This window comes from Saccopteryx bilineata, chromosome 12, assembly GCF_036850765.1.
Source record: "Saccopteryx bilineata isolate mSacBil1 chromosome 12, mSacBil1_pri_phased_curated, whole genome shotgun sequence".
Classification (NCBI taxonomy): domain Eukaryota; kingdom Metazoa; phylum Chordata; class Mammalia; order Chiroptera; family Emballonuridae; genus Saccopteryx; species Saccopteryx bilineata.
The window spans coordinates 47,332,410-47,359,760 of NC_089501.1; the positions used below are offsets into that span (position 1 = coordinate 47,332,410).

The window sequence follows — 27,351 nt, forward strand, 5'->3', positions numbered from 1 at the left end:
CAAAGACTTTCACTGCACAGCCTGATCCTATTTTGAGTAGATACACAGACACCACCCCTAACCATCTCAAATGCAAATGTTAATCCTATCATTTGGCTTTGGGATACAAATTCTCTTTTTTATAAGAGGTAAAAGAAAATATTAACTACACATAACAGCAACAACAAACTATTCCTTACATCTCATTGCAACAATATGCCACTTTCGTTATGACTTTAGATTTATAAAAAGCAAATAAAACCAACAATTACAGTAATAAGATCTATGGTATGCAGTCTACTTTGCGAAGAAAAACAGTTTTATAATGGTTTTATAACATTATAGTTATATAGTTATCTCCAGGGATGATAATTACCTACCTTAACCCACAAAATTGTTTTCAGTTCTTCTGAAAATGGCAATTGAAGTCATTGTAAAAGACTGGTTTCCCTGCTTTGATCACTTCCAGGAAGACTCCTGCATGTGCCTCCAACCACCCAGCAACTCCCCTCTAGGGCTGATGCTCAAATCAATCCAGCTATCCTCAGTGCCTGAGGCCAATGAGCCACTGGCTGAGGGAGGTAAGGAAAGAAAGAAGGGGAAGGGGGAGGAGGAGAGAAGCAGATGGTGGCTTCTCCTCTGTGCCCTGATCAGGAATCAAACTCAGACATCCACATGCCGGACGGATGCTCTACCACTGAGCAAACCGGCCAGAGCCCATTCTGGTGCTTCTTTAAGAAAAGATGAAAGAAAACAAAACCACCTCGAAATGTGAAACAAACCCACTGATGCAAAAAGAAATCATAAAACAGAATGTCAAATTGCTACAATAAACAGAGAAGGATGTTAAGTTGATCAAAGTAATAGCTATAATTGTCCTCTCCTCCCAAGGGATCATATAATCCCAAGTTATGGTGTTGGAGGAGAAAAACTGGCTGGCGTTTGTTTTTCCTTTTTTTTTTTTTTTTAATGGTAACTGTTAACAACTAAAATTCTACCTTGTTCAATTACTTTAAAAACCACATTCCCGTGAATTATAATTGCGGCCTGCTGAAGATAGAAGCTTTCCCAGAATGAGTGTGTGTTTCCCTGGGAATGATGTGACAGCCGTCAGCCACGCACAACAAGCTGGGAAACAATGCGAGCGACAGGGGGGGGGCGGCCACGCCCTGCAGAGGTGGGTTCTTATGTCGCTGCTTTTCAGCCTCCCATAATCAAGCCCCATTAGTTTTAAGTATAATCTGTGTGTTCTTCCAGAGTTCAGGACCTCAGAAATGAGTACCCTCGTGGCTGCTTCTGGAACTGGTATAGTAAGTATGATTCCTGTGGCCTGGGTCTAAACTGTTCGAGGCCAAGTGTTTTTAAGAATTAAGGAGGAACTGCAGCACACTGAAAGCATAAATGAGGGGAGGGGAGGCCGGTGGTCCTACGTGCTTGGACATCCTTCTGATGTCCGGGGCGGAGGGGCCTTCCTAAACCATGTGTGATATTGCTGACCACTCTACAGAATAAATTCCTACAAACATTATGCTACACTCCAGCTCACCCACAAGAGTGAAGGCTCTGAACACATAGAGACTACATTATATACAGTGAGCTAGAAACAGTGATTAATCATTAATCAGCTACTGGCAGCACGATTACAGATGATAACACACACAACACCCCCAGAGCAAGGCGTCACCTCCAGGCACACCCCTTCCGCACTCCCTTCCTCTGTCCCGGGCTATTCCTCTCCATCCCTCCCGGCCCCCTGTCCTCCCCACTGCCAGGCAGCCCAACTCCTAGCTCCTCTTTAATTCAAGGCCATGTTTTAGCAAGTTCCTTATGTTCCCTGATGCAAAAAGTCCATTCAGTGTCACATTCCACAGATCAAAAGGAATAAAGACCCAGGAAGTCAAGTTAATTTTTTCTTTTTAACGAGTTTTTTTTTTATTCTTTTTTTTTAAGAGAGAGAGGAGAGGGAGAGAAAGAAAGAGAGAGAGAGAGAGAGAGAGAGGAGAGAGACAGAGGGAAAGAAGGGGGGGGGAGGAGCTGGAAGCATCAACACCCATATGTGCCTTGACCAGGCAAGCCCCGGGTTTCGAACCAGCGACCTCAGCATCCAGGTCGACGCTTTATCCACTGCGCCACCACAGGTCAGGCTCAAGTTAATTTTTGTACATGGCCTTGACTTGATCGTTCTCCTTGAGATTCGGCAGTTCCCCTGCCTTAGAATGACTCGTTCACTCGGTGTTGAAAACCCACTATAATGCTATGTTCCATAAAGAGAGGCATAGCGCCTCCTTAATAGAACCCTGAACCAAATAACATAGGAGTCTCACAAAATACATACACATCTATGTGTAGCATATGTGTATGTGTCAGTATATATGCAATATGTAGATATAAACGCACACACACACTTCCTCCACAGAGGACGGTCACTCAAAGATATAAGTCCTACCGTGGTTTCCATCTGCACGGGGGCACACACCAGGCCCTGGAGATCGAGGCTCCTCTCCACACACCCACTCTCCAGCTTCATCTCCGTCCACTTCGCTTCATGACAGACATAGCACAGTCAAGTTCTTTCAGTTGCCCATAAATGCCGTCCTCTCTCTTGCCTTCCTGTTTTCTGACAAGTATTTTCTTTTCCCTACTCTACACCTGACTACCTCCTCCTCATCCTATGGGTCTCAATTTGGATGTCACTTCCTCCAGGAAGCCCTCCATGCTGCGCCTGTTCAAATCTGAGTTAAACTCCTCTCTGCACTCCTAGAATACCCTGTAACCTAAACGCCTGTGGACTTGTCTGTGTACTCCACTCGATAGAAGGTACCAAAGATACAGGGACCCTTCTGTTCACTGCAACTGGAAGAGACATTATAAGTGACTGGTGCTCAATTCATATTTGATGACCTATGTTTAAAGTTGACTGGTTTATCTCTATTTGCACCAATTTTTTTGCTAAGAAACGGCTTCCCCCTAGGGGCTATAACAGATATCATATGCATGTGATTTCATGGCATTCTAAATATTTCAGATAAGTCTTACAAAGAAGGTAAATCAACAGCAACAAAGAATTCTTCCAAGGTTTTGGATCCATCCATAACAAATCTTTTCTGTCTAAATAGCTAACGTATGGAAGAACACAAAACTCAGGTAGAAATCTGTTTACACTCATTCCCAAACAATAGAGTTGAGAGAGAGAATTCCTACCGAATAACTCTCTCCTCTACTGAAGCCACAATATACAGTCATTCACTAAATGAATGGTTATTTTAGTATTTTTTTTCCATAGATTTGAGAGAGAGAGAGAGAGAGAGAGAGAGAGATAGGAGGGGCAGGAGGAGAGGGGGGCGGGTATCAACTCTTTGTTCCACTTGGTTGTTCCATTTAGTTGTGCACTCACTGGTTGCTTCTCACATGTGCCCTGACCAGCGATGGAACCTGCAACCTCAGCACACAGAAACAATGCTCTATGCTCTACCCACTGAGCTCCTGGCCAGGGCCTAGCTTTGTTACTATTAAAATTAAGAGAGTGAGCCTGACCTGTGGTGGCGCAGTGGGTCAAGCATCGACCTGGAATGCTGAGGTTGCCGGTTCGAAACCCTGGGCTTGCCTGGTCAAGGTACATATGGGATTTGATGCTTTCTGATCCTCCCCCCTTCTTTCTCTCTCTCTCTCTCTCTCTGTCTCCTCTCTCTAAAATAAATAAATTTTAAAAGTTTAAAAAATAAAAATAAAAAGAGCGAGTGCAAAATCTGCAGTGTACTGTTACCCAGTCCCAATTTATCAAATATTTATCAATCAGTTCTCTATTTAAAGAGTTGACTATAGATTTTAAAAAATTAAATAAGATGCATTTGGTACAGGTCCTACTGAGAATAAAACGGTGCTGTGTTCATTCACAAAGGTGCTGTACGACTGGGTGGTCTCAGGACGTCAACTCCCCCTCTCCCATCTGTTCCTGAGTGTACTCTGACTTTGACCCCTTCAACCCACCAAAACTACCCCATCAAGTTCACCAATGTCCCCCACACAGCTCAGTACAGTGGTCACTGCTCAGCGCTCCTCTGGTGGCCTAACAGCAGCACTGGCCCAGCTGCTCACTCCTCATTCTGGGGACATTTCCTCACCAGCCCCCAGGACACCACCCTCTCCTGGTTTCCGTCTACTCACCAGAAGCAGCTTCACAGTGGTCTTGGCTGGTCGTTCACCTCCCAGACTTCTAAAGGTTGGAACACCCGGATTTCCTGTCTCCCCGCGCTCCCTCATCTGGTGACATTATCCAGCCTCACAGATGTAATATCCATGCATACCCCAATGGCCACCCAATGTCTATCTGGTCCCAACCTCCCCCAATCATCCAGGCACTTAAATCCAATGACCTATTTCATTTGATGGATTAACAAGCATTACAAATTAAAAATCTGGTATTCCCTTCACCGTCTCCTCCTGCACACTTCCCCTTCCATAGAACAATCCTCCCAGGCCGAAAACCTCACAGGTATCCTCCCACACCAATCCACGCTCTCAGGAACTCCTACTGGCCTCTCAGAATACCTACGTGGCACCTTTCCTGGTGGCCATGGTTACCACCTAGTCCAAGCAGCATTGCCACAGTATCGGTCTTTTGTTTTTAATTTTTTTTATTCTTTAATTACAGTTGACATACAAATATTAAGTTAGTTTCAGGTGAACAACATAAAGATTAGACATTTCTATAACTTAAGAAGTGATCACCCCGATATTTCCAGTGCCCACCTGACACCGTACAGAGTTATTACAATATTACTATGTTCCCTGTGCTATACTGGACATCTCCATGCCTGTTGTATAACTGACAGTTTGCTCATCTTAATCCAGAGCATCTTAACTGGTTCCCTGACTCCGCCTTTGTCCCATCAAGTCTTCTCAAAAACAGCAACCATTGTAACCTCAAAATGTAAATCTGATATCACTCCTTGGCTCAAAACCTTCCAACGGCTCCCCAAACACCAAACTAAAGCCAAAACAGCTCGAAGGATCTCTAAGGCTCCGCACCATCCGGTCTCCCTCTCCTCTTCGATTTCCTTCTTTTCCTGCTTCTTCCTTTTCGCTCACTTAGCTCCTGCCCCACTGGCCTCCTTGCTCCTTCGGCGTGTCCACAGGCATTCTGTCTCAGGGCATTTGCACCTGCTGTTCCCTCTGCCAAGAACACTCTTCCACAGGTCAGCTGCTTCGCTCGACCAAATCTTTCCCCAGTCACCCTAGTTAAACGACATCCCCTCTCCCTTCCTGCACCCACCTCTGGGCGCTCCCCACCGCATACACCGTTTCTTTGTGCTACGAATTCTCCCTTGTGCCTGTCTACCCCCCTGAAAGCCCAGCTCCAGGAAGATGGGAACTGCTACCCGTTTATCCTCTGCTGTTTCCTCAGCTCTTGGAACGGTGCCGTACCACCTTACGCACTCAATCAATACCTACTGAATGAATACATGGTGACTATCAACTCGCGCCAAACTCGGTAAAATTATCAGTCCACAAGTCACTCTATTTAACAGACTGAGGGCGTCAAGAATTAGAATATCTCTCCTAATGGGTCCCAGTGACACACCCTTCATTGAGAACTTCATTTCCAGAGCTAGAATCAATGAGAAAGACAGGTAGCGTCATTTCAAAACACCAGATCCATATAACTCATATTCATTTAAAAATCTTAAATGAGAAATTAGCAAGTGTTCATGGAAATGTCACCATGCAAAGCCCTGGGAAAGATTTTTTCTTTTTCTTTTTTTTTTTTTTAAGAAAAAGTAATCTACCATCTTATAGCTGATTCTATTAAATAAAGAATCATGTTACTATTAATTGAAGAATCAGGCTAACTCTACCTGAGGAAAATCACAGGAGAAATCACATCTCTCTCTAAGGACTGGATGGGCCAATGATGACTAAGAACACGGGCCACATCATGCCTGTTGAGGAAGTGCCCGCCACCCTGTCCCTGTCACGCCAAGCCCTTGAAGAGCCCTATACATATACATCCTTGGCACTATTCCGGTCAGGCCTGCGACCCCCCCACTAGCTTTGGGAACCCAAAGGAGGCACTGGTCTCAGGGAACCTGTCTTCCCGCCCACATAGCAACCTGTCCTCCCAGCCACATAGCAACAGCGGCCAGACCTGTTAGCCAGACTGCTTATCTCACTAAGACTCTGGGATGACTTCAGGATGTAATTTGCACTTATCAGCACTAATTTTCTATCTCTACGGACAGGCGGCCCCGATCCTCTATTTTATTTGCTGTTCTCTTGACTTAGAAAGCACTGTGCAGAAATAATTCTGGGTGTCATACTCATGTATATTGCATCACTTCACACTCAAGTGTGAGGACCTGGATTTCAGCTAACACTATCTATTTTAACATATTTCATGTGCCAAAGCGCATGATATTTACACCTCATTAAAACATGAGACTATCACAGGGCTGCCGTGAGAAAGGGCACTTTTCCAAAGGCTGTTTCTTAAAGAGTTTAAATCAGGCAAGATGTTGGTACCATGCAAGATGGATCACCGACTAACTAGAACGGTTTTTGAGGTTGGTGCCTGTAAGGTGGGCTAAGTCTTGACCCCGCAAAGCAGCTCCTATCAGAAGTCAACACATTTTTAATGGTCCTGCCGTGCTAAGGCACTGAGGCACGAAACCTGGAAAGTAGGCCCCTTCTCACACTCCAACATTCAGAACCTGCTCCGACTTCTGGCCTGCTCCTGGGCCATGCCTCTCACAGCACTTCCTCCCTCCTCTCTTTCCCAAGGCCTCTGTTGCAGCTCAGACCTCTTCAGCTCCCACCAAGAGCTCACCCCACATGCTTCCTGGAGCTGGTCTTTCAGCCTCTAGTCACCCTTCCCCATTTCGCACAGTTTTACAGCAATCTGCCTCCCTTCAAACCCGAAGATTATTTCCCCACTATCCGGTGAATTAAGAATAAACTTCCTAAAAGTCAGTGGCTCTCAAATTCTGGTTCTCAGACCACCGAAAATTCCTGTTTTTACACAGAAGTGTAACTCACAGTGGTCTGCTGGGTTCATCAATTTAGATGAGTATTTCTGGCTTAACAATACATGCATGGAGTTACACATTACAATTTTAAAAATAACAGAATTAGTTAAGTGGAAAAATAAAATTATAGTAATAAACTTATTTACCAAATAGTTGATGAATTACTATATAGCTAGCTCACTGTAGTCACACCTTGTAGGTACGTTTCTCACTTGGACAGATAACATCTGATCACAGCTATCCACAGAGGGAAGTGACCAATAGATATATTTTGTTTGTCCTAAGACAAAAAAACAACAACAAAAAAAAAAACCTATGGACAATTTTCTAAAAACTGGAGAGTGTCATATTAGAAATCCAGATTTTCGGCCCTGGCTGGTTGGCTCAGCGGTAGAGCGTCGGCCTGGCGTGCAGGGGACCCGGGTTCGATTCCCGGCCAGGGCACATAGGAGAAGCGCCCATTTGCTTCTCCACACCCCCCCCCCTCCTTCCTCTCTGTCTCTCTCTTCCCCTCCTGCAGCCAAGGCTTCATTGGAGCAAAGATGGCCCGGGCACTGGGGATGGCTCCTTGGCCTCTGCCCCAGGCGCTAGAGTGGCTCTGGTCGCGGCAGAGCGACGCCCCAGAGGGACAGAGCATCGCCCCCTGGTGGGCAGAGCGTCGCCCCTGGTAGGCGTGCTGGGTGGATCCCGGTCGGGCGCATGCAGGAGTCTGTCTGACTGTCTCTCCCCATTTTCAGCTTCAGAAAAATACAAAAAAGAAAAAAAAAAAAGAAATCCAGATCTCCAGTTTTATTTGAAAACAAGAGAAAAATCAGAAGACCTAGAAACTATATAGATCCACAGTCAGTAGAAACTGAGCAATAAATGTGTCTTTGTATTTGCCACAGTCTCTACCACTCCTTATTGTCCCACATGCCCCACATTTTACTTTCTGACATTGCACCTGGCCCCTTGTTGCAAGTCTCACTGCCATTCCTGGTCTTCGGCCTTCATTCCTATAAGTATTGTTTTTATTTTGGACTCTCAGCCTTTGTCAACTCGTGGGAGTTCTCATTCTCATCTGATTAAAAGTCCACGTACTCAGACAAAAGAGCTTTTTTACCTAGTGTTGCAACATATTTGCCACTCTGAGTATTTCTCTTTTCTGCTCTTTCTCCCCTTCACTTCTCTTTGTATCTGCTTGCAATGTTCAAAGCCAAAACCTGAGTGCTAAGTGAAAGAACATTATCTACTCCCTCTCAAAATGAAATGGGGGCCAGGGGGTTACACTCTGCCCCTCTATTAGGACAAGGTCTGGAAATCCCACACAAAACCTAAACAGACTTGAAACATTCCCCTCCTTCTGTGTTTTCCTGGGTCTGAGTGCTCACAGAGGAATATAACCAAAGGATCCCGGGCCTGGGGTGGAGCCCCTGGGAATAACAGCTTTAACCCTTCTCTGCCCACTCTACAGAAAGGACAAGTACAGACGTATTACTCATCCACTGAAACATATAACAACCGTCCCTACTGGAAAACTTCTTCCTAGTCAATCACTATTATGAGCTACAAGCCAACTGTAGACAGGAACGATGGAGGATAGTCTGACCTACGCCACCTATTCTGTACTCTCCACATCACTGGTATAGACCACTGGTTCTAAAGTTCAGCCAGTACCAGAACCGCCTGAGGGACCTGTTAAGACACAGCGTCCTGGGTCCCACCCGCAGAGTTTCTGAAACAGCAGAGGTTCTGATTCTGCGGGTCTGGGGTGGGGCCTGGGAATTCACACGCCCCAGTTCCCAGTGATGCTGACACTGAAAAAGTAAGTTCAAGCACAAAGGCGAAAAGATGTTGGGAGGCACCACATGTGTGTGGCTGGGAAAACGTCTCCTGAAAACCTCAGTTTCAAAAGATCAGGAATCAGCTAGAATCGTTGTACTACCCTTAGTAGGTGCTCGTTAGGCGTCCCGGTGAAACGGTGCCCAATGAGAGGGAAGAATTTCTCCACTTCCAGAAAGGGTCTTTCCTTACAGGTCAGCTTTTTCAGCAGAGTCCTCAGTTTGGCTTAGGGCTGCCTATAACCAAATCACTCTATACCGTTTGTCTCCAGACGTCTTACTTGCAAGGAATATTCATGGTGTTTTTTTTAAATAGTTACTATAAACAATTGTTGGCTTTAGTACTGTCAGTCATTTCCACAAATGCTACTCTCAGTCGTGTCATCTGCTCGTGGCTAGTTTAAGACGCCAGTTGGAATTCATGTTAAGACGGTGCTGACAACTTCAATAGGTGTTACATTACCGGAAGTCTGGTCCACTCTCCACATTAAACTAGCTTTCCTCTATGGCAAAGATCATAATCCAGGCAGTCCTTAGGACACTGTCATATAAAATTACTCTGAGAACAGAAAAGACTATTCAACGAACATGGGTTGGTGTTGGTAACGCAGACACACGTGCACACACAATCTACTCCTCAGCCCAAAAAGCACTGAATTTTCCCGCTGCTCCGTATCTCTGAGAATAGGAAATGGAATGTTTCCTTTCACTAAAAAGGTTTTCCTCAGGAAAGCATGATTCAGATTATCATAATCACGGCCTTCCCTGGTAGAGAACACGTAGGGGGTTTTCCTAAGGGGGCTGACAGATACTGTCCCTGAGGTGGGGGCAGGGGGACTGGGCGTGGGCCGTGAGAGGAAGCTTCCAGGGTATTCTAAGCCTGCTGGGCCTGCACTTCTCTGCCACCCTCTCCTCCCCTCCTGTTGAGAAGTGACACATTGTTTAAAAATGTGTTCAACTCTTACCTGTTGAAAATTTCTCAAAATACCATCTGTTCAACCAAAAGTCCTGGTGGCCGTATTTACTAATGCAAAACAAAGACAGTCTGTCAGTGGAGCAAAATAGCTCCAATCAGATCTATCTAGCCCTTCTTCTCCTTCACATCCTTTCTGACGTTTTCATATAGAAAAAGCCTTTCTAATTTTTTTCCAATCGACTGATCCTCATTCTAAGGAGCTGCTTTGCTCTAATAAACACGACTGCCTTTGCCCCTGTGATCCCAGGTTAAAAAACTGTTCAATCAGCCATTTGATGTCAAAGAAAACAAACTAGGCTAAGTCCACTTGCACAAAAACCCTATTCATAGATGAATAAACAGCTTCAGAAACTGTAGCTCCCAGCAAAATGTGCCAGCAAAGAACAATGACGTGAACAAAGCATGTGAGTGCGGAAGGGAAGCCCGCTGCTCTCTATTCTCAGCGACGAGAGAGTAATCGGGATGAGGGGAGGGCAGGAGCGCTCTTAACACTGGCCGGGAAAGAAAAATATAGACATGTATGTCTCGCTCGATCCTAGTTTCAAATATAATTTTAATATTACTGGGACGTGAAGTTATCAATGAACCAACTGTACCTAGAACTTGGGTTCTCAAATGCGGGGCCACCAAGTTACGATCATCTGCAGAGCACCACGATGCCTTCCAGCTGGGTTCCCCAATTCATTTCTGCCCCAAGAATGCAAATCAGATCGAGTCACTCTTCTACTTTCCAAAGCAACCAGAAAAAAATTGCAAAGCCTGACCAACGTAAGCCTCTACACAGCCTGGGCTCTGTGTGTCTCCCTAGCCCTCTCTCCACCCGCTATCACACCATAATCCTTGCTCTCTGTCACTCCTCCACGCTCACTCGCGCCTCAGGGCCTTTGCACTCCCGATTTTGCTGCCTACGGTGCTCCTTCTCCTGACTTTCTACTGGCTGGTTCCTTCTTGTCATCATACCTCAATGACATCTTCTCAGAGAGTCATCCCTGACGACATCACCCAACAAAGTCGCCCTCATCCCCAACACTCGCATTTGTGGAGGTAATGAAACTCTGCTTGTACTACCAGGGTGGAAACTGTCATGACCGTAAGTGTTCCCCCTAAGCCCTTTCCCAGAGAGTTATCACCAAACCTTCCTGCGACCCCACCTGCATCTCAGACACACAAGGCCCCCAAGGGAAGTGACAGGAAAGTCACAAACAATGAGAAGACAGAAAACCGAGTTGATTTAACTTGCCTACATCCCAATAAAAGGGAGGATGGACCTGTCCCCGATTTTGAGTAAGCCTGTGAAAGGTGACTACCAGCCAGACTTCGTATTGATACCACAGTAAGTTTTTGAACATTTATATACTGTGTATTATGCAAAGTGCTATCCCCATATGACCTCTTTTAATTCTAACTAAAACCCTGTGAGTTGGTTATTATCAGTCCCATTTTACGGATGAGAAAACTAAGAAAGGCTTAGAGAAGATAAAAGGCCAGGTCCAAAACACATAGAGTCCTGCTTAAGTTGTGAAATTAAAAATAAATAACTAATAAAAGTTAAGGAAAGGTAAGTGTCCCATGAGTGTAAATCCTGAAGGAATAATCGGGGAACACACAAGTCAGAAGCCCTTTGAGGCGGCCCCTTCCTATACTTGTTGATTCGGAGAGAAGTGGAGGCACCCACCTTGGCCAGAGGAGAATCTGAGGCTGAACAGAACAGCGGAATAGAAGCCTGTGCAGTCTGGTCCCGACTCCTGGCCTTTGACCTTAGACAACTCATTTAACGCTCAAAAGCCTCAGTTTCCTCATCTATAACGAATACTGTATGTGCCTTTGCTGTGCTTGGAATTGTAAAAAAAGTCAAATGGGAACAAATATGGAAGAACTCTGCAGGGTGCACGCAAATAAACCCGCTTTATTCATTTAAAGCCTAGATCAAGAGCAGAAACGAAGAGTGAAAACAAAAGGCCAGGCGAGAACACGAATGTCCCAGAGCTAAAACACAGCAGGCTCAGGGGTCAAAAATTGAGGCAGAGGCGGGGGTCAAAAATCGAGGCAGAGGCGCAGAAGTGCTGAGACAGAAAAGAGAGGCCTCCCACCTCTACGCAATGCTGTGAACTCACAGGGGAGCATACAGGCGAGGCCTGAGCACACAGAGGTCACCCCCAATCTCCAAGGACACAGCACTGAGGCACCTGGCCTCAGGACAGCCATACTTTCAAATTTTGAGAACTGCCCTGGCCATTTATTCCAGAAATTACATTCAGTGTGATTTTCCATCAGCAATAAAATCTTCCCACAAAATCAGCTAAGTGTGATGAACACCATGTAGTCACAGATGACAAAAGAGTGTGACTGGCCATCTCATTCTCAGAGTCTACCTGAGGACCCTGTGGACAAGCTTCAACCAGAGTGCCCAGTGACCACCCACAATGCCCTTACTACTTGTCTTGAATAAATGAATGAATGAATGAATGAATGAATGAATGAAAGCTGTTATGAGAACTCTTTAATGTCCTAAGAAATATGTAGGAAATCTCAGGGGAACTATCTAATTTAGTTTGCTGAGAATTATCTGATGTTGTTGCTAGGCCGTGCTTATAAATCTAAGCACAAACCCTAAGATTGCCTCTTTTGTTTTAATTAGTGGCCACGCCAAGCATCCTCAACTTAAGTGTCAACACTGAAGAACTGAAATAAAACAGATTGAGCCATGTCGGATCAGAGAGCAGGACCTCCCAACCAAGTGTGAGAACGTGTGTGCAGCTGCGTGCTAGAGCAGTGCGTCTCAAACTGTAATGAGTACACGGGACCACCCAGGCTTTGGCGGAAATGCAGATTCTGATTCAGCTGGCTGGTCACGCTGTGTCTCTGACAATCTTCCAGGTGACAGAGGTGCCCAGCCATGGACCAGGTGCCAGACAGAGGTCAGCCATCAACAGCAAGAGCCAGACCTAGTTCTATGTTCACTGGAAGTCCAGTGACTATAAGAAAAAGGTTGAGAAAACATGTTTTGAAGGTTCATGATATTGGCAAGGGGTATCTGTCACTCTGTTAACCTAGACACCTTCCTGACCAGCTGCAAGTCCTGACCCGGATCCTCTGAGTGGTGGTCAGATGGCAGGGAAACTCTTTGACCCGACTGGTGCCCCTGAATGGTAGGAATCTAGCAGACCTAACTGCTTGGAGAGAATAATTTACGTCCTGGAGCTATAGGATAAAAGAGGAGAGGAAGCAATAAAAACAAGCAGTGGTTATTTATTGGAAGCCGACATGAGATCACAGTCAGGGGTGGAACTTGGACATGAACCCAGAGTCTGATTCCAGAGCCCACAATCTCACCACTAAACTCCACTGCCTGGCCCAGGCCATGTGACGAAGTGACAGAGAGAGCAGAGCACTGAAGAGCACCAGCACTTATAAATATGGGACCCGGAAAATTCTCCCTCCCTATGTCTGTCACTCTGCTTTCCTTTCTTCGTCTTTGATGTGGGCTCATAATGGTTCGTACACCTCATTGGTCTACATAAAGCTCTTAACCCAGGCTCTCACACGATAAGTGCTTCAGTGAGTGTTTTTCAATTATTATGATTAAGAGAACTTTACTGAATTATTTGAAAGGCAAGGTGCCATGAACTATGAATGAATTGGACTTACAAATACCTTGCTGATATATACCCAACACGTGGGGTAAGATACACACACCCCCGACGACTCTCCTCTACTGATATCAGCAACTCACAACATCAATGTGGGGCAGGTCGAGTCCGCTAGGTGTGCCCCCGGCAGGACCCTCCTGAGAAGATGGAATGAACCTAAGCGCCCGGGGTCAAACTCTGCTCTGTCCCTTCCCAGCTGTGTGACACTGGTCAAGGTACTTAACTTTTCTGTGCCTTGGTTTCCTCGGCTGCAAAATGGAAATAATAGTTCCTATCTTGAGTGGTTGTACATTATTAAATGAGCTACTACTTGGCTGAGACCTGTGCCTGACACATTATGATAAATTGGTGACACTATAGCGAAAGATTAATACAAATAAATAACAATAAAAAAATGGATGAACTCATTAATTCTGTAGACATCAGCCATTCTCCTAATGTATGCATCTGCCTAACAACATCAACACGAGCGCAAGCTGTAGACTGAGGTCAAGTTTAGCTAGTCCTGAACCGAAAGCTTTCCAGTTCTCATAATCACCGCAGCCATACTCAGGCGATACCAAGAGAGGCAAAGTCTACACGAAGAGCTGCTTATCAGTAGGATGTATTTATAAAATGGGGGTTGGGTAAAGAGGTTAGCCAAGACAGCTAAAAATAGTTCTATAAGCAAACAAGTTGCATATATCAATCGTTCATTTAAAAGTCAGTACTTTCACATCACTATTATGAGAAATATTCAAATAATGTGCCATGCGATGAGGGAGCACGTAGCCCCTTGTCATCTAAGAGTAGCCACATACTAGCTTCTTTTATCTTCTCTAGATTCTAACACAGACAGTATCCAGGTCATTCTATGAGGCTGTGTTTAAGGGTCCAAAAGGGCACAGGCATTCTGTATAAAGTTGCCACGTGCTAACCACAGGTATGTAACCTAATCAGTAGCCAATGCTCTGGGCCCCAAGATACTGAAACACCCATAATCGCTTCCAGGTCAAAAGAAAACTTTCCGTGGCTGAAAGCAATCTTGACTGACCAAGTCATAACGTCAAGGCAAGTGGACACCAAAATCATTTTATTCTGCTCTTCCTTTTCAATGCTAAACAAAGATAACAGGATGTGAAGTTGCACTTCTCTCCCAATCCCAAGAGGAACCAAAATAAATAAATAAAAGACACAAATCTCAAGGGTGTGAAGATCTCACGCCATAATCTTCCTGTGTGCCTGTTAGCATTTTTCTGGTTGTACATTATCAAGTAGGCTGGCAGAGGCTCAGGAAAGCCAGAGTGATATGCTGTAACCCTTACTTTCCCGGGGAACAGTCCTGGGTGATAGAAAGGTAAGCCACAAATGTGGGCCACGTGTACAATTTTTTTAGGAGCCCCATTTTAGAAGGTAAACATAAACAGGTGAAGTTCCCTTTAGTAATAAGTTTTATTTAATCCAATGTTTCCAAAATACTATTATCTCAAGATGTTGTAAGAATTAAAAACTACTGAGGGGATAAGATACATGCACATGCCACGTGTACTTGACACTTACAGAATATCCTAATTCTGACCAGCCACATTTCAAGGGCTCAAGAGCCACACGTGGCTACTGGTTACCATATCGGATGGAGCAGCTCTCAAATTCAAAGAGTGCCGAAATAATCGATTTCTTAGGTTGCCTCTATGACAGATATAGAGGTAAAACAGATCAACCAACTCAGCCTGGGAGTGTGGCTAGCTAGGGAACCTGGTAGTATCCTGAATGGGCGAACAAGCCCCATTTCAAAAGAGGCTCTGGCTATTTACAGCTCTTAAGCTGATGTTTTCTACCAAGCACTGACAATGCTACTTACTTTTTTACCCAGTGCACAAGTATTTGTTGTTTTCATCTTCTGTTTAAGTAAGAGCCTCAGGGCAGAGTGTATTATCCCTTCTGCTTCCCAGAGGAGCAGGAAATAGTCAGACATTCTCCCCTGACCCATTCCATACATCCCAACCCACGTGGTCTATGCATAGGGCTGGCATGAGAAATGAGATGCAGAGGTGATGGGTGTTCAGTGGGTCCAGCCACGGGTGAGAGAGTCTGAAAGATAACTTTATCTTACCAGTGTTACCTACCTCACGGGCTTACAGTGATGACCAAGGGCAATAACAGAGAAAGCTCTTAGCAAACTGTAAAGCGCTATACAACTCTAGTTATTATTATTGAGAAAGGCCATCATTTCTCACCTGGAAGAGCAGATAGAAAAAAGAAGAAAAAAGCAGTAACTTGAAACAGAGATGCTGAGCTGGAGGTGGGGGGGACAGAAGGGATCCGTAAGGGACCCATTAAAATATTAGTTGTTCTTAGCGGGCTTCGTTCTCTCAGAAGAGTACAAAGAATACCCTTTTTCTCCAAATCTCGGGAGGGAGTAAACAGCGCAACATCTCAGGGTACAAGCTTCTACCCCTGGTCAGTCTCCCATCGCCACCTCTTCCCACTGCTTCCCCTCATCCCAAATCCAGCATGACTCAGGTCAGCGGTTCAAAACCGATTTCTTCTTCCCAGCTTTCACTGTGGCCTAAACAGGCAGCGCCCCACCGGGGTACTGGCAAAAGTCACCGAGTTCCCGGGAGTCTGGCTCAAGGTTTCTCGCCGGCGCGAAAGCCTGAGCGTTGGCTCTGGTGCCAACCTCTCACTTTCTCCAAGAAAAACAGAGGCTGGGCGAGCGGCCGGCCGTAGTCTCCCTATACCTGTCCAACCGCCCCGTCATGCCTGCGACTGCCCCGGGCAAGCGGCATTTACGAGGTCCGAGGGGAGTCACCCACACAAAGGCTCCTTGTGCCCCGCGCTACAGGACCGGCAGCCGGGCACTGCACCCAGGAAGGACAGAGGGGGCGCCCCCCAGTCCCGACACCCGCACCCCCAACAGAAAGGCCATCGCTACTCTCTAGTTTAAAGATGGGGTGTCCCTCGGCTAGCCACAGCCCGCACCTCCGGAAGCAGGCACAAGAGCTGGGGGCGCACAGGCCACTCGGAAGAAGTTTGCATTGTCACCTCGCCTGCAGGAGGGACTGCGCCCCCCTAGCCCAGCTCCCGCCTTCCCGCTCGCCCCGGGGAGGGAGACACAGGGTCCCCGTGCTGCTTACCTCTAGTCCAGTCCACCACTTGTTTGGGGCTCCACTTGGTCACAGGTTCCATGGTTAAAGGCTTCGCTCCCAGCTGGGCTAGATCCTGCGGTGAAGTCCTGCTGCCTGCGTCCACTGTCCTTCCCGGGAGGGCGCGTCCCACGGCTGTCCCCGCGCCCCGTCAAGGCTGCATGGCTGCAGTCACTGGGTCATCCCAGCACAGCGCAACCGGGGCAGCGCGGTCCTCTCCCGGCACTCGGGGACAGCCGTGCGGCTGCTCCTCCAGCTGCCACCGTCCAGCTGCAGACCCCCTCCTCCTCCCTCCGTCGCCGCAAGCCCGATACAGTTGCTGCTCCTGAGCGATCGCAGCTGCGGGGACGCAAGGCTGAGACTCGGACCGCCCGGCCTCCGCTCGGAACGGAACCCTCCTGGCCGGCTCCTGCCCGCCGCTCCTCTGCGCCTACGGCCCGGCCACTTCGTCCGGTCGCGGCCGCGCGCTCCGCTCCCGCTCCGGCTCCTCCTCTCCACGGCGTGCTCTCCCGGGGTCCCCTCTCCGCGTGCGCTGGCGGCCCGAGCCTTCCCGCCCGCAGGTCCCACCTCCCGCGCCTCCCTCGCAGCAGCTCTGGGGCCCGGAGTGGAGCTGCGCCAGCGCTCGGGTTACAAAGTTTCAGCTCCCGTCGCTGCTCGCGGAATAAAAGAGGAGGCGGGGCCGAGGCCCAGCGAAACTCGTGGGAGGGTGTGGGTCCGCCCGAAACTGGGGACTCGGGTTACTTTCCCTGTCGGAGCCCTACGCTCACACTCCCCGAACGTCCCGAACGTCCCGGGCACTTTCCTTTTCAAGGGGCGGGTTGTGGACCCTGAGAGCTTCCTGGAGAGCCCTGGTTTGGGTGAGGCCTGGGCCCTATTGGTAGCAGGACAGTCCATCTCAGGGTGAGCAACAATACACTCAGAGAGAAAGAAAAGAAAGAAAGAGGGTGTGCAGGTCCTGTTCATTTTAAATTATTTGTATTGCTATAGCTCTGCAATGAAGCCTTCCTTATTTTAAATTTCTTATGGTAAAATTAGTTTATATTTTGGAAGACATAGTGACAATTTACACTCACTTCTCTTTGAATGCTACTGCAATTACTTTGCCGCCAAAAGGAGTCATAATAAATTGGTTATATATTGCCTTATTATAATATTCATATTAGCAAAGTGAGCCAGTGCACATTTGGATTAGTCATGGATCCTGAAGAGAAGCAGTCAGCAAACCCCCTCTTCCCCCCCCAAAAAATAGCATGTGCACAATTTCAGCAACTGACACGAGGAAGGAGGGCCCTTCTACATTCGTGGGACTCAATCTGGGGCCAGAGCTGCCCTTGATCTGGGGGGAAATCCAAAATTGGGATGTTGACCTTTGTTCCTTCAATCCTCCCCCGCATCTCCTCTCCAGACCCAGTAAGCTCTACCTCGCACTCAGATTCTTTCTGTACTTAACGATTCTTCCATTCAGTTATCGTTAATTTATTCGCATCACCTTTTGGAGCCTGTTAAACCCTTGAGGGAAGACCCTACCAGATTTAGAGCTTTCTCTCCTACCACCTAGCTGGTCGCACCTGATACGGACTCCAGGGTGCGGTTGGTACTTATTCATTTAATAAATATCTGTGAATGCCTCCTATGTGCCAACCACTGAACTCATTAAATATTTGTTGAATTAGTGTGATATGTACTGTTTATACAGGTTTATTTGGATGCATGTGTTGAAAACTACTGCTAACAGCAAGCCTAAGCATCTGTTGTATAGTGTAATGAGCTAGAATTAACAGGATGAAGAAACATTTTAAAAGTAAAACAATATCAGACTGACCTTCCATAAAACTTATCAGTAAGACGAATCACAACAACACAGATATGCAGCTGTGTGTGTGTGTGTGTGTGTGTGTGTGTGTGTGTGTGTGTTTAAGCAAGAGTTATTGGCAGACCAGGAAACTTTGCAAAGGTAATTATAAAATTCCTGGTAGAGTAGTTTTCCTTAAAAAAAAAGACCTTTAAAACTTAGTCACAGCCTGACCAGGCGGTGGCGCAGTGGATTGAGCATCAGCCTGGAATGCAGAGGACCCAGGTTTAAAATCCCAAAGTCGCAGACTTGAATGCGGGCTCATCTGGCTTGAGCCAGACTCAACAGCTTGAGCGTGGGGTCACTGGTTTGAGCGCGGGATCATAGACATGACCTCATGGGCACTGGCTTGGGCCCAAAGGTTGCTGGCATGAAGCCCAAGGTCGCTGGCTTGAGCAAGGGGTCACACAGTCTGCTGTAGCCCCCAGGTTAAGGCACATATGAGAAAGCAATCAATGGACAACTAAGGTGCAGCAACAAAGAATTGATGCTCCTCATCTTTCCCTTCTTGTCTATGTGTCCATATCTGTCCCTCTCTCTCTTGCAAAAACAAAACAAAACAAAAAAAACAAAAAGAACAATAACATCAATTGTTAAGCATCTTTATGGTAGGGAGCAGGACCTTTACATTTGTCACTGGATCCCCTAGAAAAAGTACCCAATCCTTTTTAATTAAAACGTTTAACTGTTGATTGTGTTGTGTGCCCATCACCCAAAGTCAAGTCATTTTCTGTCATCATATATTTATAAATTTGAAAGTAGCCAATCTTACCCACACTTTGAGTTACAGCACTCATTGTATGTTTTGTCATTTTTAAAAAATTATGATGTGTGACCACATGATTTATCTCCAAACCAAGATATTCCTGAATATGAAAGAGGATCTTTCAATACCTTCACTGACATAACATGAAAAATTTGGGCCATGTGGTCCCTGTAATTACAATTTTGCCATAAGAATTTTACTTGATGTTTTCACAATGCTTTCAAATACATTTGCATTAGTCATTACTGGAAAGGTAAAAGCTAAAATGCAAGAGTTTGCAAAATTTTACCCCACTGAGTCACTATACTGTCTCTACTCGGTACTAAATACATCATAGCTAAAGAGGAAGGCCACGCTAAGATCTCTAAACAGAACACCAATTAACTATCTAAATGAATTAGCGTTCTGTTTACACTTCAAGTCCTGAAAGCTAATTATTATTTAAATAAGGCCTTCTATTTTAATTACAGCTGTTAGCATGTGAAAGTTTTAGGAAGGCCTGCCCTCCCGGTCTGACAGGCCAACTTGCAGACATCCAAAGTCACTGGCGGCATACAATGAAAGCAGAATCTTAGGTAAATAGCTTTGGAAATCCAAGCGCACACAAAATGACCATTTTTGCTTTGCTGAGTTTTCGGCTCTGCTCGCTGTGACCTGTCGCTATGCCGTTGACATTGCCCCTGTGTAACTGCAGCTACGCCATCTTCAGGAGCAGACCCCTCACTGGCACCTCCGTGTTTACCACAGTTCCTGACACTTAAACCTGGAACTGACTAAATCTTTTTTTTTTTTAATTGACTTGACCTTGTAGAAGAATGGGTACTAGAGCACAGGTCACTTAGATTTTTCTTTTCAGCTTCCTGCTTCCCCCCCCCCTTTAAAAATGTATCAGAATGAATATGACATTCAGACCAATTAACTCTACATTGGAAGATCAGTCACCTAACCTCCCACTCTCAAGATAACCCATAGCACTGAGTGTGAAGACGTGTCAGAGAGGATGGTTTCTAATAAGGGCATCCACGTCCAGTAGAATGCTAAGTGGGCAAGTGATTGGAATCTATATTTATTGGGAGCAACCGTATTATACTGGCACATACCATCTTCCTCAACTCAACTCCTGGTTGGAAACAATGACGACATTTGGTGGGTCCCCAGGAGTGGTGGCAGTTCCTCCAGTGTTTCTGAAGATCACTTCCGCAATCACGACTTGTCTTGGAGCAAGGTCGAGCACTTCACATCATCCGTCACAGATAGAGAAAATGAAAGCAGTCCTACCATTCCCGTTGTGGAAGATCCATGTGACACTGCTTAACAAAATTATACGGGTTTCGCCCTGGCCGGTTGGCTCAGCGGTAGAGCGTCGGCCTAGCGTGCGGAGGACCCGGGTTCGATTCCCGGCCAGCGCACACAGGAGAAGCGCCCATTTGCTTCTCCACCCCTCCGCCGCGCCTTCCTCTCTGTCTCTCTCTTCCCCTCCCGCAGCCAAGGCTCCATTGGAGCAAAGATGGCCCGGGCGCTAGGGATGGCTCTGTGGCCTCTGCCTCAGGCGCTAGAGTGGCTCTGGTCGCAACATGGCGACGCCCAGGATGGGCAGAGCATCGCCCCCTGGTGGGCAGAGCGTCGCCCCTGGTGGGCGTGCCGGGTGGATCCCGGTCGGGCGCATGCGGGAGTCTGTCTGACTGTCTCTCCCTGTTTCCAGCTTTAGAAAAATGCAAAAAAATAAAAAAAATAAAAAAATTAAAAAAAAATTATACAGGTTTCAGGGGCACAACTCCACAACACATCATCTGTACACCGTGCGTTCACCACCCCAAGTCAAGTCTCCATCCATTAGCATTTATCCTCCCCCCTCCTCTCCTCACCTCCCCCCTCCTCTCCTCACCTCCCTCCTCCTCTCCTCACCTCCCCCCTCCTCTCCTCACCTCCCCCCTCCTCTCCTCACCTCCTCCCTCCTCTCCTCACCACCCCCCCCCCACCCCCCCGGTCAATCACCACACTGCTTCTTCTGACTTTGGGTCTCCTCCTGTATTCAAGTAATTGTTTCCAATCAATGAAATATTTTCTCAGTACTTGTAAGACAGTACGCCAGGCACAAGGAGGAGTCAGAACACGTGCCAGTCTCCCTTATAGGTCAAAGGTGTCATGTGATATCGTGGGGGGGAGGGACTTTCTTCTGTGGTCTTCTGAGAGAGGAGAGAGGCTGGGAGACCCACACAAGGAAAGGCTAAGGATGGATGTGACATTCTCATCCTGAACCAGTCTGTATTTTATTATTTGTTTCCTTTGAGAACTAGGGATGGAGCATTTTGGATCAGTGGTTATGACTAGAATTTACTTGATAAACACAGGAGGAGCAAAATTTAAGCAAACTTTTAAACAAATTATTCATCTGTACAGACCCAGACTCCTTCCCCAGTCCAAAACAAAATTAAAGAAAAAAATGAATAAGTAAAGCAAACATTAAACTTCATCTCACACTCTAAGATTATCATTTTCTTCCCATCACATTGCTTTTTTACTATTTTCAGATCATTCAAAGTTACTTAATATTTTCCTCATATATAATTAGCTCATATGTGTCTCTTACGTTATCTTTGATCTTCAGAGCGACCCATTCTTATCTATGCCATCACCTCACTGCAAACTCATTGGTTAACTAAATTATCCAGGTGGCTGATGACCCTGTCTTTCCCTGAATTCCATTTGGTCTGAATTTTTCACACCATGGTAATGTAATTTTCTTCTTAAATATGCCAGGTTTCCTATCAGATAATTCAGATAGAAAGTCTTCATTTTTTGTGTATTTGTTTCCTTAAGTCTCACAAGCGCTGCCCTACTTATCTGAATTCTTTTGATCATTTAGTCACTGTAAAAAAGCCACCCTCCACTTGGAAAGCTGATATTTGGCGGGTGTTTTTACCGAGCCCTATCTGTATCAATGTCAAGCAGGTAAACACTCAAAAACCTCGCCTGCTTTAAATCAGACGTAGAGAAGCAGATTAAACTTTTCTAACACAATAGGGTAGCATTGAAACTGGTAAACCTCATTTTCCAGAATGTATAGCTGTGTCTTTGAAGAGTCGTCATAAGAGGCAATTACTCACAAAAAAAGGTTGAGCTCCCCTTTTTGCAAGCGTTCAGACAGCTGACAAAGAAAGGTGCACGTTATAGACGAAGAAAGAACAATCAGGCCTACATTTCCCCCACGGATTTATGATACTTTCCATGCCTGCTATCAAGTTGCAGTGTCCAAAGAGAACAAAGTGCCCCTGGTACCAGTTGTTCTCATAGTATCCATTTAACTTCGTGGCGCTCCTAACCTTGGGAACAAGCACACATAATGCAACTCCATGATTTTTGTTTCAGACCTACGTTCCACCCATACCAATAACAAGACAGAAAGAAAAAATTGATGAAAGTCATTCTGAACCTCAAAATAAAACCATAATTGAATTAGGCCAAGTAAACTTGTAGCGCGAGAAATAAAACACAGGTTTGAGTATCATGAACACTTCTGCTAGGCTCAAACTTGACAAAATTTCTCTGAGGTGTTAACAAGAACATCAAAATAATTGTTTATTTACTATTTTTGTGTGGTTTGCATTTAAGTCTGGCCTAACAGAAATATTTTATAATGCCATTCTAAATCAAATAGAATATATATGGATATAATTAAGCAGTTTTTGAATGCAGTCTTAAAGATTTTTTTTTTCCCTTTCATTACTTGACTACAATTGCAGAAAGAGGACAATTTCTTCTGGTTTTATTATATCAAGGGTAGTTAAATTCTGCAGCCACTGCTAATCAACACACGCACAATTTCACTAACAGCACATTTACGCCTCCCATTTGGGGGTGCTTAGACATTTGAGCCTGTAATAGGACCCTATCCCTTAATTTTCCACTAGTATTTGGAAACACTATAGTCATTTGGGGTGGGAGGGTAAGGTAGTAAGAAAAGGAACATATGAGAAAAGCAGGAAGTGTTTCAGTCCACTTCAACATCAAAAGGGAAAGGATGAAAATTAATACCAATCAGTGTTTTCCTGTAGGGAGTCAGCTGATTCCATAGGATTTTAAGAGCCCTCCCAAAGGTCTAATTGAACAGGAAAACTCACACTTGTTGCCAAAAAGTCAGCAAAATGGCTGTTGAAACCCCTAACCAGCTTGCAAATGATAGCAACAGTGATTGTTCTACAGGGTTCGTTCCACTCTGGAAAAAAACTCCCGGATCGAATCTCTTTTTTTCCATTTTGAGTTCATATAAGTTTTGCTTTTAGTTACAGACAAAAGGGGTTATACCCATTGGCTTCCAGTTTATCCTCCTTCTCCTGAGCGTGGTCCCAAAGAAGCAGTTGTGGGCTGGGGGTGGGGGGGGGAGCGATCCCCGGAGCTGGAGGAGCCTGTTTGGAGGCCAACAGAAAGCCCTTCGGTGGCTAGGCTCGTGACACCTGGGTCCCAGGAAGTCCCTGCTGCTGGGTGAAACAAGGAGGGTCCCGGTATACGACACCGACACCGGGGAGTGAGTCAGCAGGCCGCTCTGTCCTGCCCCACGTGACATCCCCTGTGGGTGCGCACAGTGGGCAGCCCCGTGGATCAGGAAACACGGAGAAATGCAGTGAGGATGCTGGCCTCACCTGTGAGGGCCCAGCCTACGCTGCCAGGAGCTGGGTTTGCCTTCGGTAACACCTCCTCTTCGGGGACACCTCCTCCCCCTTTGTGCCCAGGTCCAGGAGGCTGGGTTTGCCTTCGGTAACACCTCCTCTTCGGGGACGCCTCCTCCCACCTTGTGCCCAGGTCCGGTGGTTAGATAACGTCATCTTCGCTAGCTGAAGAGAGTCTTCTTCCCAGAGAATTCATGTTTTAAAGGAGAACGCTTTGAGGTTCCAACTAACTGGATTATCCCAATCTCTTAACTAGTCTATAACCGGCCGTCTAACCTGGAGCAAGTCGGCTTCTGTGGGCCTATATATTTACATTTTAGGTCCAGTGGAGCTTTAATAACCCTTCTAGCTTCAAAATTCTCCTTTCTAGTCAGGAGACATCAGCTGTTGAGTGCCACAGAGGAAGAAGGTCATTTTGCTGGAGGGACTTGATGTGTTCCGTTCTGTCTGCTAAGTCCACAGAGCTCAGCGCGGGGTTGTGGAGCCTCACGTGCTGGCATTGGCGTTGAGAATGGGAAGTGGGACAGCGATCAGCGAAGAAACAGAAGATTCCAGACTGTGTATTGCTTATAGATTTTAAGATAAAAATGAAGTTATGTGATTCATCAAAGGCTATCAATCAGGTAATGATAGCAAATCATACTTTGGTTATCAAACTGAGGGTTTCAGCTCTGTCAGTATTCAAATAAAATGAATGAAAACATCACATCGTGGAGAAGTACTCATTACTATTACTAGTCATCAGAAGCCAACTCTGGCTCTCCTTGAGGGTGTGGCTCCCCGAGAAAGAAATGTCACCTGAAGTGAAATAAGGTGCCCCAATTTCATTTAGGACCCAAACTACTAACATTTCCATCAAACATCACCTTGCCTTTGCCTACACCCAGAAGGTCTCACAGGCAAACACTGTTTGAAAGTTCACCCCACTGGACGTTTTTTTACAGCTTATATTCTATTTAGTTCTGTGGCTCTCATTCCCCCACACACACACTTTTTTTCCCCTCAGATGATAACACAGCCACCAAATGACCTCTAATTAAATGACCATTTTAAAAGAGTGAAAATCTGTGGGTTTGTTTTTCCAGGGGAAGAAAAAAAACCATGTACTAGGAGTTTCTTGGGCTAGCTGTGTCCACATCCCTTCACTAAGGAATGATTCAAGTCATTTCATCTGTCTGGGGTCAAAACCCAACTAGCTATAAAGTTTCTCCCAGCTCTGTGCCATCATAAATTTAACTGTTGCAACACTGCTTAACTTGTTTAAAAATCAGCTTAAATACATCTGAGGTGTGCCTGCTCTACCCAAAAGAATTTTCAGGTCCTGGCTGGTTGGCTCAGTGGTAGAGCGTCGGCCTGGCGTGCAGGAGTCCCGGGTTCAATTCCTGACCAGGGCACACAGGAAAAGCGCCCATCTGCTTCTCCACCTCTCCCCCTCTCCTTCCTCTCTGTCTCTCTCTTCCCCTCCTGCAGCCGAGGCTCCATTGGAGCAAAGTTGGCCCAGGCGCTGAGGATGGCTCTGTGGTCTCTGCCTTTGGCACTAGAATGGCTCTGATTGCGGCAGAGCGACGCCCCAGATGGGCAGAGCATCGCCCTCTGGTGGGCATGCCGGGTGGGTCCCGGTCGGGTGCATGCGGGAGTCTGTCTGACTGCCTCCCTGTTTCCAGCTTCGGAAAAATACAAAAAAAAAAAAAAAAAAGAATTTTCAGATACAAAATGTCTCTGTAATCAGCACTGTTTTTTTGGTTTTGTTTTTCATTTTGCACCCATTGTATAAACTCTTTCTGAAACAATGAGTTCCTGTCCCCCTCAGTCCACATCTCTGTTCAACTAAAAACGTCTCAGGGATTCAAGGAAACTAAATGCCTCAGCAACGCAATGGGAGAAAAAGGGCCTCTTTGACACCCCTCTTCTCTGTAACATCCAGTTCCATCAACAGCTTCTGTTTAGGGCAGGATCTAGGAGCAGAGATGAGATCTCCACATAACAGACAAGGTTAAAATATGACTGTCTTTTATATAAATTTTTCTTATTTCTTCTTCTGCGGGCACTTGCTTCTGCAGTTATTTGCTGTAAACGCGGGAACAATTCAAAGAATGGTGCTATCTCCAGTTACTAATTAATTTACTAAGGAACTTAACAGCATTCCCTTCTGGGAAAAGGGGGCCTTTAGAGTTGACAAGAGCCCTTTATCTTCAAAGGTCCAGAGGCCAAATCACTGTCAGTCTCCAGTAGCGCTGCCATACTTTTAAATCTCCCTAAAGGCTCTGCGTGGAAGACTGCCCAAAGGGGAAGGACAGTCATGGAGAAGGGTTGAAACTGGTGAGTTCCAAGTTCACTACTTCAGTCATTAAGAGATAAGCCCTGGAAACATCATCACACCTGGGCCACAAAGCGGGGACTTCTCACGTGCTCCACTCAAATACACAAATATGATAGCCAAATAGCCAAAGAATCACTCCTTCACCCACGGGTCTCTTTAAAAGCCCAAGTATTTTCATTAGTAGAATGCTACGATGGGCAGACAACACAATCAACAGTTCAAATGCTGTAGAGATGTTTCCCTGAAACCTCTGTATTCTTATTGATCAATGTCACCCCAGTAAATTTAATTTCTAAATTAAAAAAAAAGTGTAAGGGGAAAAAATAGAACCCTAAACAGTGTTGACAACATAGTAGCAAAGCAACCAAAGCAATAAAAGTGTCAAGCTCAAGAAACCTAATTTGCAATGATTCTTTGTCCAAAAATAGTACTATCAAACAATAAAAAAACCAACAGCTGTAAAATAAGGTATTATATACTAACAAACGTATATAAAATATGGCATAACTAATTTTGAAATATCTCTGAAATGTACCATTCTATTTATTTCATATATTTGTAAATGTGTCAGAGTAATCAGGATAGTTTTTAGAAATATTGATACATGCAAATTCTATGATATCTCCTGTTCAAGAGGTAGAAACTCAATTCCCTTTCCCTTGAGTGAGTTGCTTCTAACACAATGCAGCACAAGTGGAGATGTGTGATTTTGAGACAATGTCTTAAAGGGCACATGGCTTCTGCTTCTTTCTCTTGAGTCACTCCTTGTAGAGGAAACCAGCCTCCATGTTGTGAGAACACTCAAGCAGCCCTGCAGAGTCACACACGTGCTGGGGAATTGAGGCCCTTGCCGAAGACCAGCGCTGATGTGCCAGCCATGGAAGCCAGCCGTCTCAGAGGCAATGCTTCAGTGCCAGGCCGCCTCCAGCTAACTGTGGCTGTGGCTGGCATCTTAAGACCCTGAGCTGAACCATTAGCTAAGCTGATCCTGGGTCCCTAACTCATGGAAAGTGAGTGAGGCAATAGACATCTATTGTTTTTAGCTATTAAATTTAGGGGGGGAGGGGTAAGTTCTGCAGCAATAGATAACTAATACAGAATATTTGAACCATTTCTACATTAAGATTTCTATCACATAAATATATGATATTTCACTACCTCAAACGCTATTAAT

At 45.7% G+C, this 27,351-nt stretch overlaps 1 protein-coding gene across 2 annotated transcripts in view; it reads right to left on the reverse strand.

Moving 5' to 3' along the window:
- The window catches only part of CNKSR3 (CNKSR family member 3), an 84,331-nt gene extending 67,633 nt beyond the window's left edge, over positions 1-16,698 (reverse strand). For both annotated transcript variants that reach the window (XM_066248508.1, XM_066248507.1), the window contains exon 1: positions 16,564-16,698. In XM_066248508.1, coding sequence (XP_066104605.1) covers positions 16,564-16,615 — 52 coding nt within the window. In that variant the 5' untranslated portion in view covers positions 16,616-16,698. The remainder of the gene's footprint in view (positions 1-16,563) is intronic.
- Between the last annotated feature and the right edge of the window lie 10,653 nt (positions 16,699-27,351).